The sequence below is a fragment of the Phoca vitulina genome, unplaced genomic scaffold (assembly GCF_004348235.1).
Source record: "Phoca vitulina isolate PV1807 unplaced genomic scaffold, GSC_HSeal_1.0 scaffold87, whole genome shotgun sequence".
Lineage (NCBI taxonomy): Eukaryota > Metazoa > Chordata > Mammalia > Carnivora > Phocidae > Phoca > Phoca vitulina.
Genome location: NW_022589790.1, coordinates 3,940,366 through 3,958,686, shown reverse-complemented (window position 1 = coordinate 3,958,686; position 18,321 = coordinate 3,940,366). Strand labels below are relative to the sequence as shown.

The following is an 18,321-nucleotide window of genomic DNA, read 5'->3' as shown; positions in this document are numbered from 1 at the left end:
TGTTTCATCAGATATGTCATTTGCAAATATCTTTTCCTATTCAGTGGGTTGCCTTTTTGTTTTCTTGATTGTTTGCTTCACTATGCAGAAGCTTTTCATTTTGGTGTAATCTGGATAGTTTATTTTTGCTTTTATTTCTCTTGCTTGAAGAGACATATCTAAAGAACATGTTACTAGAGCTGATGTCAACGAAATTCCTGTCTGTGTTCTCTTTTAGAATTTTTATAGATTCAGGTCTCACATTTAGGTCTTTTTTTTTTTTTTAAGATTTATTGATTTGTTTGGCAGAGAGAGAGAGTACAAGCAGGGGTTGCTGGGGAGGGAGAAGCAGGCACCAGCTGAGCAAGGAGTCCCATGTGGGACTGGATCCCAGGACCCTGTGATCATGACCTGAGCCAAAGGCAGACACTTAACTGACTGAGCCACCCAGGCACCCCAGCATTTAGGTTATTAATCCATTTTGAGTTTATTTTTCTGTATATTGTAAGAAACTTGTCTAGTTTCAATCTTTTGCATGTCACTGTCCAGTTTTCCCAACACCATTTGTTGAAGAGAATTTTCCCACTGTATATTCTTTCCTCCTCTGTTAAAGTTTAATTGACTGTATTTTTCTAGGTTATTATATGACCTATGTTTATTGCATCATTACTTACAAAGGCCAAATATAGAAGCAGCCCAAGTGTCCATCAGTAGATGAATAGATAAATAAGATGTGGTATATATATGACATAAAAAAAGAATGAAATCTTGCCATTTGCAAAAACATGGATAGAGCTAGAAAGGATTATACTAAATAATACAAGTCAGTCAGAGAAAGAAAATACCATATGATCTCACTCATACCTGGAATTTAAGAAACAAAACAAATGATTATATGGGGGAGAAAGAGAGAGAGAAAAAGAGACCAAGAAACAGACTCTTAACTATAAAGAATAAACTGATGGTTACCAAAGGGGCAGTGGTTAGGAGGATGGGTTAAATAGGTGATCAAGATTAAAGAGTACACTAATCATGATGAGCACTGAGTAATGTATAGAATTGTTGAATCCCTATATTGTACACCTGAAATTAATGTAACACTCTGTGTTAACTATTCTAAAATAAAAACTGAATAATTCAGCTATCCACTTTCTGCAAGATATTTGCTTTATTTTATTTTTTAAAGATTTTATTTTTACTTATTTTTTGAGAGAGAGACAGATAGCACAAGCAGGGGAAGCTGCAGAGGGAGAGGGAGAAGCAGGCTCCCTGCTGAGCAAGGAGCCCCATGCCAGACTAGATCCCAGGACCCTGGGATCATGACCTGAGCCAAAGGCAGCCACTTAACTGACATAGCTACCCAGGCACCCCAAGATATTTACTTTAGATATAAGACACAAATAGTTTGAAAGGGAGAAGGTGGAAAAAGACATTCCATGCAAATAGTGTCCAAAAAACCTGGGGTGGGTATACTAATTTCAGAGAAAATAGACTTTAAGTCAGAAAGTGTTAAAAGATACAAAGAAGGGCGTTATATAGTGAGAAAAGAATCAGTTCAACAAGAGGTATAGCAATTATTAATGTAGAAATTATATACACACACACACACAGAGCCCCAAAATATTTTTTAAAAATTAGCAAAATTAAAGGAAGAAATAGTCAATTCTGCTATAACAGTTGGAGACTTCAGTATGCCAGTTTCAATAGTAGATGGAACAAATAGACAATAATTAGACCCAACAAATGTATATCAAAGACTTCACCACCAACAATAGGATCAATATTTTTTTAAGTGCACATGGAAAATTGTCCAGGATAATCTATATGTTAGGTTATAAAATGAGTCTTAGTCAATTTTAAAAGATTGAAGTCATATAAAGACTTTTAAAATATCAATTGGAAAATTTAGAAAATATAAAAAATTAAACAACAAACACAGAATTGAAAAAAAAAATTATAATGGGAATTATAAAATAGAAATGAATGAAAAACGAACAAAAACCTCTCCACAATATAACAGGTTTTGGGGATGCCATAAGATAGTGGTCAGAGAAAAATTTATAGTTGTAAACACTGCCACTAACAAAGAAGAAAAACCTCAGAAAATTAAATTATACAGTAGGAAGTGTAAGAAAATTTTTAAAAAACTAAATGAAAAGCTAAGAGAAGAAAGGAAATAATAAAAAATAGAAAAATAACAGAATTTTAAATATTGGTACATTAAAAAGATAAAAAATGTTTAGAAGCATTTGGCTAGACTGAGAAGAAAGAAGAAACAAATAACTTAAATCATAAATGAAAGGGGGACAATATTAGTGACATTAAATAAATCAAAGTTACTATGAGAGTATAATGAATGATTGCATGCCAACAATTGGATATATTGAACAAATTTCTCAAAACAAAAATTATCTAAACTGACTCAAAATAAACTATGAAATCACAACACACCAATAAAAAGTAAAGAAATTGGATAAGTAAACATAAACCTTCCAAAAAAGGGAATGTTCATGGCCATGTGGCTTTAATGGTGAATTCTGCCAAAGAGTCAAAGAATTAACAACCATACTTCACAAACTCTTCCAAAAAATAGAAGAGGCCAAAATACTTCATGACTCATTTTATGAGACAAGCATTACCCTGATACCAAAACCTGATAGAAAACAAACATACATACACAATAATATCCTTAAGAATATTAAGGCAAATACTTCTCAACAAAATCCTAGCAAACTAAATCCAATAGCATATCAAACAGCATATTAAAAGAATTGCACACCATGACCAAGTGGGATCTTCCCAGGAATACAAGAGTGTTTCAGCATAAGAATATCAATCAATGTAATAGTGGAATAAAGGTAGAAACCTACATGATCATCTCAAATGACACAGAAAAGGCATTTAAAAGAAATCTATCACTCTTCCATGTTAAAAACATTAATAAACACACCGTCTTTGGGGTGATCCGTGGTGGACGTTTTGAGGGCAGCTGTCCTGCAGCCTGCGCGCCCCGGACCGCCTCCTGTGGAAGCCTGAGCCGGCCGTGTAGCTTTCTCCTTTTGTCTCATAACCATGTCCACCAACGAGAATGCTAATTCACCAGCTGCCCACCTTAACAGATTCAAGAACAAGGGGAAAGACAGTACAGAAATAAGGCGGCGCCGAATAGAAGTTAATGTGGAGCTGAGGAAAGCTAAGAAGGATGACCAGATGCTGAAAAGGAGAAACGTAAGCTCATTTCCTGATGAGGCTACCTCTCCACTGCAGGAAAACCCCAACAACCAGGGCACTGCACATTGGTCTGTTGATGACATTGTCAAAGGCATAAATGGCAACAATTTGGAAAGCCAGCTCCAGGCTACTCAAGCTGCCAGGAAACTGATTTCTAGGGAAAAACAGCCCCCCATAGACAACATAATCCGGGCTGGTTTGATTCCAAAGTTTGTGTCCTTCTTGGGCAGAACTGATTGTAGTCCCATTCAGTTTGAATCTGCTTGGGCTCTCACTAACATTGCTTCTGGGACGTCAGGACAGACCAAGGCTGTGGTAGATGGGGGTGCTATCCCAGCATTCATTTCTCTGTTGGCATCTTCCCATGCCCACATCAGTGAACAAGCTGTATGGGCTCTAGGAAACATTGCAGGTGATGGTTCAGTTTTTCGAGACTTGGTTATTAAGTATGGTGCAGTTGACCCACTGTTGGCTCTCCTTGCAGTTCCTGATATGTCATCTTTAGCATGTGGTTACTTACGTAACCTTACTTGGACACTTTCAAACCTTTGTCGCAGCAAGAATCCTGCACCCCCATTAGATGCTGTTGAGCAGATTCTTCCTACTTTAGTTCGTCTCCTGCATCATGATGATCCAGAAGTACTGGCAGATACCTGCTGGGCCATTTCCTACCTTACTGATGGTCCAAATGAACGGATTGAAATGGTTGTGAAAACAGGAGTTGTGCCCCAGCTTGTGAAGCTTCTAGGAGCTACTGAATTGCCCATTGTGACTCCTGTGCTAAGAGCCATAGGAAATATTGTCACTGGGACAGATGAACAGACTCAGGTTGTAATAGATGCAGGAGCACTTGCTGTTTTTCCCAGCCTCCTAATGAACCCCAAAACTAATATTCAGAAGGAAGCTACGTGGACAATGTCAAACATCACAGCTGGTCGCCAGGACCAGATACAGCAAGTTGTGAATCATGGATTAGTCCCATTTGTCATTGGTGTTCTCTCTAAGTCAGACTTTAAGACACAAAAGGAAGCTGTCTGGGCTGTGACCAACTATACAAGTGGTGGGACAGCTGACCAGATTGTATACCTCGTTCATTGTGGCATAATAGAACCATTGATGAACCTCTTAACTGCAAAAGACACCAAAATTATTCTGGTTATTCTGGATGCCATTTCAAACATCTTTCAGGCTGCTGAGAAACTAGGTGAAACTGAGAAACTTAGTATAATGATTGAAGAACGTGGAGGTTTGGACAAAATTGAAGCTCTACAAAACCATGAAAATGAGTCTGTGTACAAAGCTTCATTAAACTTGATTGAGAAGTATTTCTCTGTAGAGGAAGAGGAAGATCAGAATGTCGTGCCAGAAACTACCTCTGAAGGCTATACGTTCCAAGTTCAGGATGGCACTCCCGGGACTTTTAACTTTTAGATTGTACAGCTGAGGCAGAAAGTTGTTTGTTGTGTACTCTGTTTGGTAGAAGTTTGTCTTACTGTTTCTCTACTAAGAACTCTTTTTAAATGTGTTTTGTTATTGTAGCACTTTTTACAACGAAACTCTACTTGACCAGTTCCAAACTGTACAACCTGTATGAAGCTCCTCCTCTCAGTGGGTTTCTTATTTCTATGTGGAATCTCCTCTCTTGCACTGTCCTGTACATAAAGATTAAATTCCACTCTTTTCTTTAAAAAAAAAACATTAATTAAAAAAACAAATATAAGGAAATAGCCTCAACGTAAGAATGGGAACTTATGCAAAATCCAAAGCTTATATTATCTTAATGGGAAAAAAATGAAAGCTTTCTCCCTAAAGTCAGGAACAAGACAAGGTTGCTTATTTCACCACTGCTATTGAACATTGTACTGAAAGTTCTATCCAGAGCAATTAGACAAGAACAAGAAATAAAAGATAGCTAAATAGGAAAAGAAAAAGTAAAACAAACTCTATTCACAGATGACAGGATCCCCTATGTAGAAATAAAAAAAAAAATCCACAAGGAAGTTAATAGAAATAATGAATCAGTTGATCAAATTCATAGGCTTGATCAAAACACAAAATTAGTTTTATATCAATACAGATGCAAAAAACAACCTAAAAATATATTAAGATAGTAATTCTGTTTACAATAACATCTACAAAATTTTACCAAGGAGAAATAAGTTTAAGCCAGGAGGTAATAGAATTGCACACTAAAAACTACAGAGCATTTCTGAAAGAAATTAAAGAGCTAAATAAATGGAAAAATTCACAAATCCATAGATAAAAAGTTTTAGTATTAATTAGATGCCAATATTACCCAAAGGATCTGCAGATTCAATGCAATCTCTGTCACAATTCCAAAAGCATTTTTTAGAGTGGGGAGGGAAGTTGGTGTTCAAATTTATCTGTTTCACAAGAGGCCCTGAATTAAAAAAAAAAAAAAAAATTCTTGAGTTTGAAGAACAAATTTGGAGGAGTCATAATTCCCCATTGTAAAACTTACTGCAAAGCTATGGTAATCAAAAAGATGTGGTATTGAATAAAGATCTATATCTATCTATCTATCTATCTATCTATCTATCTATCTATCATCTATCATCTATCATCTGTCTATCATCTATATCTTTCAACTATCATGTATATCATATATATATACATACACATATGTATATGTATATATATATCAATGAAATAGAATTGAGAAGCCAGAAATAACCTTACACCTCCTCAAAAAATGAATTTTGACAAAAGTTCCAAGTCCATTATATGGGTAAAGAAAAGTCTCTTTAGCAACCGTTTCTGGGGGTGCCTGGGTAGCTTAGTGGGTTAAGTGTCTGACTCTTGGTATTGGCTCAGGTCATGATCTCAGGGTTGTGAGATCAAGCACCATGTTGGGCTCCATGATCAGCAAGGAGTCTGCTTGACATTCTCTCCCTCTCCCTCTTCCCCTCCTCCTACTTGCACCCATTCTTTCTCTCTCTCTAAAAGAAATAAATAAACCTTTTAAAAAATGTTCTGGAGCAACTCATACCATACAGAAATATTAACTCAAAATATAGGAGAAATAATATGGGCAAATATTCATGACCTTGTATTAGCAATGGACTCTTAAATAGGACACAAAAAGCACAAGCAACAAAGGAAAATAAAAACACATAAATTGAAATTCATTGACTTTTAAACTTTTTTTCAGCAAAGGTCATTATCAAAAGAGTTAAAGAACAAATTACAGAATGGAAGAAAATATTTCAAAAACATGTATCAAATATTTTTATATCAAGAGCACACACAGAGGGGCGCCTGGGTGGTACAGTCATTAAGCGTCCGCCTTAGGCTCAGATCATGATCCCATGGTCCTGGGATTGAGCCCCATGTCGGGCTCCCTGCTTGGTGGGAAGCCTGCTTCTCCCTCTCCCACTCCCCTTGCTTGTGTTCCCTCTCTCCCTGTGTCTCTCTCTGTCAAATAAATAAATAAAATCTTAAAAAAAAAAGAACACACGCAGAACTTTAAAAAGTCAAAAACAAATCAAACAATCCAATTTGAAAATGTGTAAAATATTTGAATAGATATTTTTCTAAAGAAGATATATAAATGGCAAATATTTACTTGCCATGAAAAGATACTCAACATTATTAATCATTAAGAAAATGAAAACCAGGGCGCCTGGATGGCTCAATTGGTTAAGCGGCTGCCTTCAGCTCAGGTCATGATCCCAGGGTCCTGAGATCGAGTCCCGAATCAGGCTCTCTGTTCTGCTTCTCCCTCTCCCTCTGCTTGCCTCTCTGCCTCCTTGTGCTCTCTCTCTCTCTGTCAAATAAATAAAATCTTAAAACAAAAAAAGAAAATGAAAACCAAAACCACAGTGTGATACCACTTCTCAACTTTAAGGATGGCCATATTTTAAAAAAATGAAAATAACAAGTGTTGGTGAGAATATGGAGAAATTGGAATCCTTGGACATTGCTGGAAAATTTTACAATATTTACAATGGCACAGCCATTGTGTAAAAGTTTGGTAGTTCCTCAAAAAGCTATAAATATAATTACCGTATGATCAAGCAGTCCCCTTCCTAGGTACATACCCCAAATAATTAAAAACAGGGACTTCAAGAGTTACTTTAGGCCAGTGTTCACTGCAGCATTATTCACAGTAGCCAAAAGGCGGAAACAACACAAGTGTTCATCATCACATTAATGGGTAAAATAACTATGGTACATAACAACAGTGGAATATTATTCATCATTCATAAAAAGGGATGAAATTTTGGTATATGGTCCAACATGAATAAACCTTGAAAACATTATGCCAAGTAAAATAAACCTGAACAAAAAGGGGAAATACTGTATTATTAACTGATATTAAATAACTAGACTAATCAAATTTTATAGAAACAGAAAGTAGATTATACATTGATGAAAGAAATTGAAAAAGACACAAATAAATGTAAATAAGTATGTAGTACTCTTGGATTGGAAGAATTAATATTGTTAAATGTCCATACCATATAGCAATCTAGGGATTCAATATAATACCAATTAAAGTAGCAATAGCATTCATTATTCACAGAACTAGAAAAAATAACCCTCAAATTTGTATGCAACCATGAAAAACCTTGAATACCTAAAGTAATATTTTCTTTCATTTCCAAGTTTTTTATTTAAATAATAATTAGCTAACATATAGAGTAAATTTAGCTTCAGGAGTACAATTTAGTGATTGAACACATACATACCACACCCTCTGATCCTCACAACTAGTTCCCTCCTTAATCCCCATCAGTTATTTAACCTATCCCTTTGCCCTTCACTCTGGTAACCATCAGATGTTTTCTATAGGTAAACATCTGTTTCTTTGCTTACCTCTCTTTCTACCCCTCCATGTTTATTTGTTTTGTTTCTTAAATTCCAAATATGAGTAAAATTATATATTTGATCTCTAGCTCCATTCACATCATTGCAATTGGCAAGATTTCATTGCTTTTATGGCTGAGTAATATTCCATTGTGTGTGCGATTATATATATAAATATATAATATATACATATATATGTGTGTGTGTGTATATATATATAATCACATCATCTTTATCCATTCATCAGTCAATGGACATTTGGGCTCTTTCCATAATTTGGCTACTGTTGTGAAAGTTGCTATAAACATCAGGGTGCGTATATACTTCAAAGTAGTATTTTTATATTTGGGTAAATGTATTTGGGTAAATGCCTAGTAGTGCAATTGTGGATTGTAGGGTATTTCTATTTTTAACATTTTTTGAGGAACCTCCATTACAGTTTTCCAGATTGGCTGCACCAGTTTGTGTACCCAGCAAAATTGTAAGAGGGTTCCCCTTTCTCTGCATCCTCACCAACACCTGCTGTTTTCTGTGTTGTTAATTTTAGCCATTGTGATTGGTATAAGATGATATCTCATTGTTGTTTTGATTTGTATTTCTCCAATAATGAGTGGTGTTCAACATATTTTCATGTATCTGTTGGTCATTTGTATGTTTTCTTAGAAAAAATATCTTTTCGGGGCGCCTGGGTGGCTCAGGCGTTAAGCGTCTGCCTTTGCCTCAGGTCATGATCCCAGGGTCCTGGGATCGAGCCCCGCATCAGGCTCCCTGCTCGGCGGAGAGCCTGCTTCTCCCTCTTCCACTCCCCCTGCTTGTGTTTCCTCTCTCGCTGTGTCTCTCTCTGTCAAATAAATAAATAAAATCTTTAAAAAAAAGAAAAAGAAAAAATATCTTTTCGTGTCTTTTGCTCACTTTTTAAATGGATTATTCATTTTTTGGATGTTGAGTTTTATATGATCTTTATATATTTTTATACTAACCCTTTATCAGATATGACATTTAAAAATATCTTCTCCAATTCCATAGGTTGCTTTTTAGTTTTGTTGATTGATTCCTTCACTGTGCTTTTTGTTTTCTTAAAGTCCCTGTAGTATATTTTTGCTTTTGTTTGCCTTACCTCAGGAGTCATATCTAGGAAGAAGTTCCTGCTGATGATGTCAAAGAGGTTACTTCTGTGTTCTCTAGGATTTTAATAGGTTTCCTGTCTCACATTTAGGTCTTTCATCCATTTTGAATTTATTTTTGTGTATGGTGTAAGAAAGTAGCCCAGTTTCATTCTTTTGCAAGTTGCTGTCCAGTTTTCCGAACACCATTTGTTTAAGAGACTTTTTCCCATTGGATATTTTTCCTGCTTTGTCATGGTTTAGTTGACCACACAGTTGTGGGTCCATTTCTGGGTTTTCTACTCTGTTCCATTGATCTATGTTTCTGTTTTTGTTCCAGTACCATACTGTCTTGAATGTTACAGCTTTGTAATATACCTTGAAGTCCAGCTTTGCTTTGCTTTTTTAAATAGTGGTTTGGCTATTTGGGGTCTTTTGTGGTTCCATAAGGATTTTAGGATTGCTTGTTCTAGATCTACGAAAATTGCTGGTCATATTTTGATAGGGATTGCTAAAATGTGTAGATTGTCTTGGGTAATATAGACATTTAATCAATATTTGTTCTTTCAACCCATGAGCATAGAATATTTTTCCAGGGGCACCTGGGTGGCTCAGTCAGTTGAGCATCTGCCTTTGGCTCAGATCATGATCCCAGGGTCCTGGGGTTGAGCCCCATATTGGGGCTCCCTGCTAAGCAGGGTGTCTGCTTCTCCCTCTCCCTCTGCCATTCCCCTTGCTTGTGCTCACTCTCTCAGTCAAATAAATAAATAAATAAATAATAAAATAAATAAATTTTTTTTTCATTTGTTTGTGTCCTCTTCAATTTCTTTCATCAGTATTTTATGCTTTTCAGAGTACAGATCATTTACCGCTTTGATTAGTTTTATTCCTAGGTATCTTATCGTTTTGGTGCAAGAGTAAATGAGTTTGATTCCTTGATTTCTCTTGCTGCTGCTTCATTATTGGTGTATTAGAAAAGCAACAGATCTCTGCACATTGACTGTTTATCTTGTGACTTTACTGAATTCCTGTATGAGTTCTAGAAATTTTCCAGTAGAGCTTTTGGGTTTTCTATTTTGAATATCATGTCATCTACAAATAGTGAAATTTTAACTTATTTCTTGTCAATTTGGATGCCTTGTATTTCTCTTTGTTTTCTGATTGCTGAGGCTAGGATTTCCATTACTATGTCAAATAACACCAGTGAGAGTGGACATCCCTGTCTTCTTCCTGACTATAGATGAAAAGCTCTAAGTGTTTCCCTATTGAGGATGATATTCACTGGGGGTCACTGTATACGTCCTTCATGATGTTGAAGTATGTTCCCTCTATTCTTATTTTATTGAGGTGTTTTTTGTTTGTGTGTTTACTAAGAATGGAAGCTGTACTTTGTTAAATGCTCTTTTGCTCCTATTGAGAGGAACATATAGTTCTTATCCTTTCTTTTATTGGGGTGGTGTGTGCCATTGATTGATTTGTGAATATTGAATCGCCATTGCAGCACCAGAATAAATCCAACTTGGTCTAGGAGAATGATTCTTCAATTCACTGTTGGATTAGATTTGCTGGTAATTTATTGAGAATTTTTGCATCCATGTTCATCTGAGATATTGATCTGTGGTTCTCTTTTTTTAGTGGATTCTATGTGTATTTTTGCTTCAGAGTATTGCTGGCCTCATAGAATGAATTTGAAACTTTGCCTTCAATTTGCATTTTTTTTTAATATTGTGAGAAGAATAGGTATTTATTCTTCTTTAAATGTTTGGTAAAATTTCCCTGTCAAGCCATCTGTCCCTGGACTTTTCATGTTGGGATTTTTTGATTACTGATTCAACTTCTTTGCTGATTATTGATTCATTCAAGTATCCTATTTCTTCCTGTTTCTGTTTGGGTAGGTTATGTTTCTAGGAATTTATCCAATTCTTACAGATTGTCCAATTCTTTGGCATATAGTTTTTCATAATATTTTTTTATTATGTTATGTTAATATCATACATTACATCATTAGTTTGTGATGCAGTGTTCCATGATTCATTGTTTGTGTATAACACCCAGGGCTCCATGCAGTATGTGCCCTCTTTAATACCCATCACCAGGCTAACACATGCCCCACCACCTCCCCTCTAGAATCCTCACTTTGTTTCTCAGAGTCCATCCTCTCTCATGGTTCATCTCCCCCTCCGATTCCCCCCCACACTCTTCCCTGCTTGCTATCTTCTTCTTCTTCTTTTTCTTAACATATAATGTATTATTTGTTTCAGAGGTACAGGTCTGTGATTCAACAGTCTTACACAATTCACAGCACTCACCATAGCACATACCCACCCCATCCCTCCAACCCCCCACCACTACTGCAACCCTCAGTTAGTTTCCTGAGATTAAGAATTCTTCATATCAGTGAGGTCATATGATACATATCTTTCTCTGATTGACTTATTTTGCTCAGCATAATATGCTCCAGTTCTATCCACGTCCTTCCCAATGGCAACGTTTTATTTCTTTTGATGGCAGCATAATATTCCATTGTATATATATACCAATTCTTCTTTATCCATTCATCTATCGATTGACATCTCTGCTCTTTCCACAGTTTGGCTATTGTGGACATTGCTGCTATAAACATCTGGGTGCACGTACCCTTTCGGATCCCTACTTTTGTATCTTTGGGGTAAATACCCAGTAGTGCAATTGCTGGGTTGTATGGTAGCTCTATTTTCAACTTTTTGAGGAACTTCCACGCTGTTTTCCAGAGTGGCTGCACCAGCTTGCATTCCCACCAACAGTGTAGGAGGGTTCCCCTTTCTCCGCTTCCCCGCCAACATCTGTCCTTTCCTGAATTGTTAATTTTAGCCATTCTGACTGGTGTGAGGTGATATCTCCTTGAGGTTTTGATTTGGATTTCCCTGATGCCAAGCAATGTTGAGCACTTTTTCATGTGACTGCTGGCCATTTGGATGTCTTCTTTGGAAAAATGTTCATGTCTTCTGCCCATTTCTTGATTGGATCATTTGTTCTTTGGGTGTTGAGTGATGCCTCCAGGTTTGCTCTTCTTTTTCAACATTCCTCTGGCTATTTGGGGACTTTTCTGGTTCCATACAAATTTTAGAATTATTTGTTCCATTTCTTTGAAAAAAGTGGATGGTATTTTGATAGAGATTGCATTGAATGTGTAGATTGCTCTAGGTAGCATTGACATCTTCACAATATTTGTTCTCCCAATCCATGAGCATGGAATGTTTTTCCATTTCTTTGTGTCTTCCTCAATTTCTTTCATGAGTATTTTATAGTTTTCTGAGTACAGATTCTTTTCCTCTTTAGTTAGATTGATTCCTAGGTATCTTATGGTTTTGGGTGCAATTATAAATGGGATCAACTTCTTAATTTCATTTCTTCTGTCTTGTTGCTGGTGTATAGAAATGCAACTGATTTCTGTGTATTGATTTTATATCCTGCCACTTGACTGAATTCCTGTATGAGTTCTAGCAGTTTTGAGGTGGAGTCTTTTGGGTTTTCCACATAAGGTATCAGATCATCTGCAAAGAGTGAGAGTTTGACTTCTTCTTTGCCGATTTTGGATGCCTTTTATTTCTTTTTGTTGTCTGATTGCTGTGGCTAGGACTTCTAATAATTTGTTGAATAGCAGTGGTGATAGTGGACATCCCTGCCACATCCTGACCTTAGGGGGAAAGCTACGTTTTTCCCCATTGACAATGATACTTGCTGTGGGTTTTTCACAGATGGTTTTTATGATATTGAGGTATGTACCCTCTATCCCTATACTCTGAAGAGTTTTGATCAAGAAAGGATGTTGTACATTCTCAATTTTTTTTAAATCTATTGAGAGGATCATATGATTTTTGTTCTTTCTTTTATTAATGTATGGTATCACAGTGATTGATTTGCCGATGTTGAACCAAACTTGCAGCCCAGGGATAAATCCCACTTGGTCGTGGTGAGTAATCCTTTTAATGTACTGTTGGATCCTATTGGCTAGTATTCTGGTGAGAATTTATGCATCCATGCTCATCAAGGATATTGGTTTGTGATTCTCCTTTTTGATGGGGTCTTTGTCTGGTTTGTGGATCAAGGTAATGGTGGCCTCATAAAACGAGTTTGGAAGTTTTCCTTCCATTTGTATTTTTTGGAACAGTTTTAGAAGAACAGGTATTAATTCTTCTTGAAATGTTTGGTAGAATTCCCCTGGGAAGCCATCTGGCCCTGGGCTTTTGTTTTTTGGGAGATTTTTGACTACTGCTTCAATTTTCTTAGTGTTTAAAAGTCTGTTCAGGTTTTCTATTTCTTTCTGGTTCAGTTTTGGTAGTTGTTACATCTCTAGGAATGCATCCATTTCTTCCAGGTTATCTAATTTGCTGGCATATTGTTGCTCATAATATGTTCTTATAATTGTTTGTATTTCTTTGATGTTGGTTGTGATCTATCCTCTTTCATTCATGATTTTGTTGATTTGGGTCATTTCTCTTTTCTTTTTGATAAGTCTGGCCAGGGGTTAATCAATCTTGTTTATTAATCTTGTTAAGCAGCTCCTAGTTTTGTTGATCTGTTCTACTGTTCTTTTGTTTTCTATTTCATTGATTTCTGCTCTGATCTTTATTATTTCTCTTCTCCTGCTGGGTTTAAGCTTTATTTGCTGTTCTTTCTCCAGCTACTTTAGGTGTAGGGTTAGGTTGTTTATGTGAGACCTTTCTTGTTTCTTGAGAAAGGCTTGTATTGCTATATACTTCCCTCTTAGGAGTGCCTTTGCTGCATCCCAAAGATTTTGAACAGTTGTGTTTTCATTTTCATTTGTTTCCATGAATTTTTTTTAACTCTTCTTTAATTTCCTGTTTGACCCATTCATTTAGTAGGATGCTCTGTAGCCTCCATGTATTTGAGGTCTTTCTGACTTTCCTCTTGTGGTTGAGTTCTAGTTTCAAAGCATTGTGGTCTGAAAATAGGCAGGGAATGATCCCAATCTTTTGGTATCAGTTGAGACCTGATTTTTGACCTAGGATGTGATCTATTCTGGAGAATGTCCCATGGGCACTAGAGAAGAATATGTATTCTGTTGCTTTGGGATGGAATGTTCTGACTAGATCTGTGAAGTCCATTTGGTCCAGTGTGTCATTTAAAGTCCTTACTTCTTTGTTGATGTTTTGCTTAGATGATCTGTCCATTTCAGTGAAGGGGGGGTGTTAAAGTCCCCCACTATTACTGTATTATTGTCGATGTGTTTCTTTGCTTTTGTTATTGATTGGCTTATGTAATTGGCTGTTCCCATGTTAGGGGCATAGATATTTACAATTGTTAGATCTTCTTGTTGGATAGACCCTTTAAGTAGGATATAGTGTCCTTCCTCATCTCTTATTACAGTCTCTGGTTTAAAATCTAATTTGTCTGATATAAGGATTGCCATCCCAGCTTTCTTTTGGTGTCCATTAGCATTGGAAATGGTTTTCCACCCCCTCACTTTCGATCTGGGGGTGTCTTTGGGTCTAAAATGAGTCTCTTACAGACAGCATATGGATGGGTCTTGTTTTTTAATCCAATCTGATAGCCTGTGTCTTTTGATTGGAGTATTTAGCCCATTTACATTCAGGGTAACTATTGAAAGATATGAATTTAGTGCCATTGTATTGCCTGTAAGGTGACTGTTACTGTATATTGTCTGTGTTCCTTTCTGGTCTATGTTACTTTTAGGCTCTCTCTTTGCTTAGAGGACCCCTTTCAATATTTCTTGTAGGGCTGGTTTCGTGTTTGCAAATTCCTTTAGTTTTTGTTTGTCCTGGAAGCTTTTTACTCTCCTTCTATTTTCAATGACAGCCTAGCTGGATATAGTATTCTTGGCTGCATATTTTTCTCATTTAGTGCTCTGAGTATATCATGCTAGTCCTTTCTGGCCTGCCAGGTCTCTGTCGATAGGTCTGTTGCCAATCTAATGTTTCTACCATTGTAGATTACAGATCTCTTGTCCCAAGCTGCTTTCAGGGTTTTCCCCTTTTCTCTGAGACTCGTAAGTTTTCCTATTAGATGTCAGGGTGTTGACCTATTTTTATTGATTTTTAGGGGGCTTCTCTGTGCCACCTGGATTTTGATGCCTGTTTCCTTCCCTAAATTAGGGACGTTCTCTGCTATAATTTGCTCCAATATACCTTCTGCCCCTTTCTCTCTTTCTTCTTCTTCTGGGATCCCAATTATTCTAATACTGTTTCATCTTATGCTATCACTTATCTCTTGAATTCTGCCCTTATGATCCAGTAGTTGTTTATCCATCTTTTTCTCAGCTTCTTTATTTTCCATCATTGGTCTGGCAGAAAACTGAAAACAAGAACAAGTGCTCATGTCTCTTCTTTTAAGGGCACAAATTCTATTCATGAGGGCTCCACTGTCATGACCAAATTACTTTCCTAATATGGTTACATTGTGGGTTAGGATTTTAATATAAGAATTTTCTAGAAAGAAATTCAGTCCATAACATACATTACAGGCAAGGTAGTAAAAAACTGTTGGTGACATGTTAAAAACAAAAAGAAAATCAAAAACCTAGCAAATGGTCACAGAACTTCATACTTTGCTAAATTGTTAAGAAATACCTACACACTACAATAATATGGCACTTAACCATTAAAGAGACCTGATGTTTACATGTGGCAACATGTATTTTCCCTACCTCCACCTCCATGCCCAACAACTTATACAAAAGAGGGGGATAAAATTAATGGACGATAATGAGAGAAATTAAAAAAAAGAGAGAGAAAGAGCAACAAAGAAATATGGATAAAAAACAAAGAAAAGAAGGGCATGGATCTGTGCACCATTCATGAGGGTGGTGGCTTATAGTCCTTGTGAAGAGGCAGTGTGGAAAATTGCTATTGTGGATGGATGCATGTCATTGTCCTTCTGAGATGTGTGCCTATATATGTGTATTTGTGTGTGTGTTTATATGTATTTCTACACCTCTAGATTCAACAGGGTACAGGTTTCCATACCAAAAAATCACATATAAAAAATGCAAAATTCACGATGTACTAAAATCTTTCTTAATATGTTAATCATATTGGGACAAATTTGCATTTTTAAAATAAACATTATAGCAAAAGTAACTGCATTTAGTTTTTTTTTTTAACTTTTTAAAAGATTTTAAAATTTATTTTAGAGTGGGTAGAGGCAGAGGGAGAGAGAGAGAGATGCAAGCAGACTCCACACTGAGTGTGGAGCCAGATGTAAGACTTCATTTCAAGACCCTGAGATCAGGGTCCTGAGATCATCATCTGAGCCAAAACCAGGAGCTCCTCCATTTAGTTTTTAATTCTTCAGGTGCAGAGAAATAGAAATAGAAATTATATCCAAACCTCACTGGTGCTTGCAGTGCCAGCTTCTTAAGTTTATACTTTAGGGCAGTCTGCAGGAATCCATGTGCTTAAGGCAAACACCTGGGAATGGCTATTTCTGGGCAAAAAATGTGCATTATGATCCTTTGAATTATGTTAAAGCAAAGCCGACCAAAAGGCTTTAAACCATTATTTTCCAAATCTGTAACTTAAATCCATCCATTGTCTTTTTTTTAACCCAAATGTTTTATATCTGCAAATATTAGAACAAGAGTCTAGTTAATAACTCCTAGCCAACTTCTCACAAGGATTTGTCACTGTTTGGCTTTTCACGAAAGCTTCATGAAGAACTTGGTAAGTAATATTTCTCTGTGAGGATAGAAATGTAAATATATTTCAAAGCAAACTCTCATTGCATCCTATTCTTTCAGAATGGATAAAACTCCTGGAAAAAGATGGTGAGTAATGAAAATGGCTGCCTCTAGCCCTGACTCATGCACCTGCCTTTTGACCACTCATCTCTTTCCTGTTTTACTCACTGTTAAATCTTGGTTTCAAAATTATAATTTTCGGGCGCCTGGGTGGCTCAGTCGTTAAGCGTCTGCCTTCGGCTCAGGTCATGATCCCAGAGTCCTGGGATCGAGTCCCACATCGGGCTCCCTGCTCGGCGGGAAGCCTGCTTCTCCCTCTCCCACTCCCCCTGCTTGTGTTCCTGCTCTCGCTATCTCTCTCTCTGTCAAATAAATAAATAAAATCTTTAAAAAAAAAAAAAATTATAATTTTCTTTTCTTTCTTTCTTTTTTTTTTAATTTTAGAGATGGAATTTGCTCGAAAATATGCAGGTAAGTAGAGACTGAAGTACTTGGATATGGATTCTTACTTTTAGCCAGCACACTGGGTCACCCAAGAAGGGAGACTGTAACACACTCACAAACTCACACAGAATATACACACACACCTTTTATTTCTTCCTCCAAATCTTCCATTTTATCATATAAATTGTCAAAAACATTCAGATTCAAAGTAAATATATGCAATTGTTTTTCATTAATTCATAATTTGAATCAGATAGATCTGTACTTGAATCCAAACATTAATGGATATTAGTAATCATAGTTGGAAAACTTCTCTAAATCTTTGTTGTCTCAACTACAAAATAAAAATATTTCTCCATTTGACTGATATTAAAATTAAATATGTATAAATATACTTCAAACAGCACTAGGCACATAATAAGTGTTCAGTGTAACATTGACCATATTCAAAAAAAATATTTTGACTAGAAAAAATCTAAGTGTTTAGATACTCTTTTTTTTCCATTCTGAACAAATGCTCATTATCAAGTTCTCAAGTGGGTGAGTTGATAAATAGAGGTGATATAAAAAGCATGACTTGAGGGAAAGGAGCAGCTTCATTTGAAGAAAGCTACAGAAAGATCCTAGACAGAGGAGGGTCACTTGTATAATATGTTAAATATTATGGATTATTATTCATCATAGCCAAGACTGACAATATGTTCTTTCATAGAAAATGTTACCTTGGATCCAGACACAGCTCATCCATATCCCCAAGTTGGTGAAGACAAGAGAAGTATGAAAAGAGGTGATATCTTGCAGGAACTACCCAAAAATAAGCAGCAGTTTGATGATCTAGTCTGTGTATTAGGTCAGCAAATTTTTTCCAAAGGTAAACACTACTGGGAAGTGAATGTGAAAAATACAATGCAGTGGACTTTAGGCATTTGTAAAAATTCTATCTGCAGACAAGGAGAAATCATGGTGTCCTCAGAGACTGGGTTCTGGACACTGTGCTTGAGTAGAAGTAATAACTACCAAGCTCTTGCAAATCCA

General features: G+C 36.3%; 1 protein-coding gene across 1 annotated transcript; it reads left to right on the top strand.

Moving 5' to 3' along the window:
- Window positions 1–3,051: 3,051 nt before the first annotated feature.
- LOC116626480 (importin subunit alpha-1-like) lies at window positions 3,052–4,736 on the top strand. The gene has a single exon (XM_032395822.1). It carries the CDS (start codon window positions 3,052–3,054, stop codon window positions 4,639–4,641), a length of 1,590 nt encoding a protein of 529 aa, XP_032251713.1. The 3' UTR covers window positions 4,642–4,736.
- The last annotated feature ends 13,585 nt before the right edge of the window (window positions 4,737–18,321 follow it).

Excerpts from the sequence above, each read along its gene's own strand:
- LOC116626480 (XM_032395822.1), top strand. The coding sequence starts at position 3,052 with ATGTCCACCAACGAGAATGCTAATTCACCAGCTGCCCACCTTAACAGA.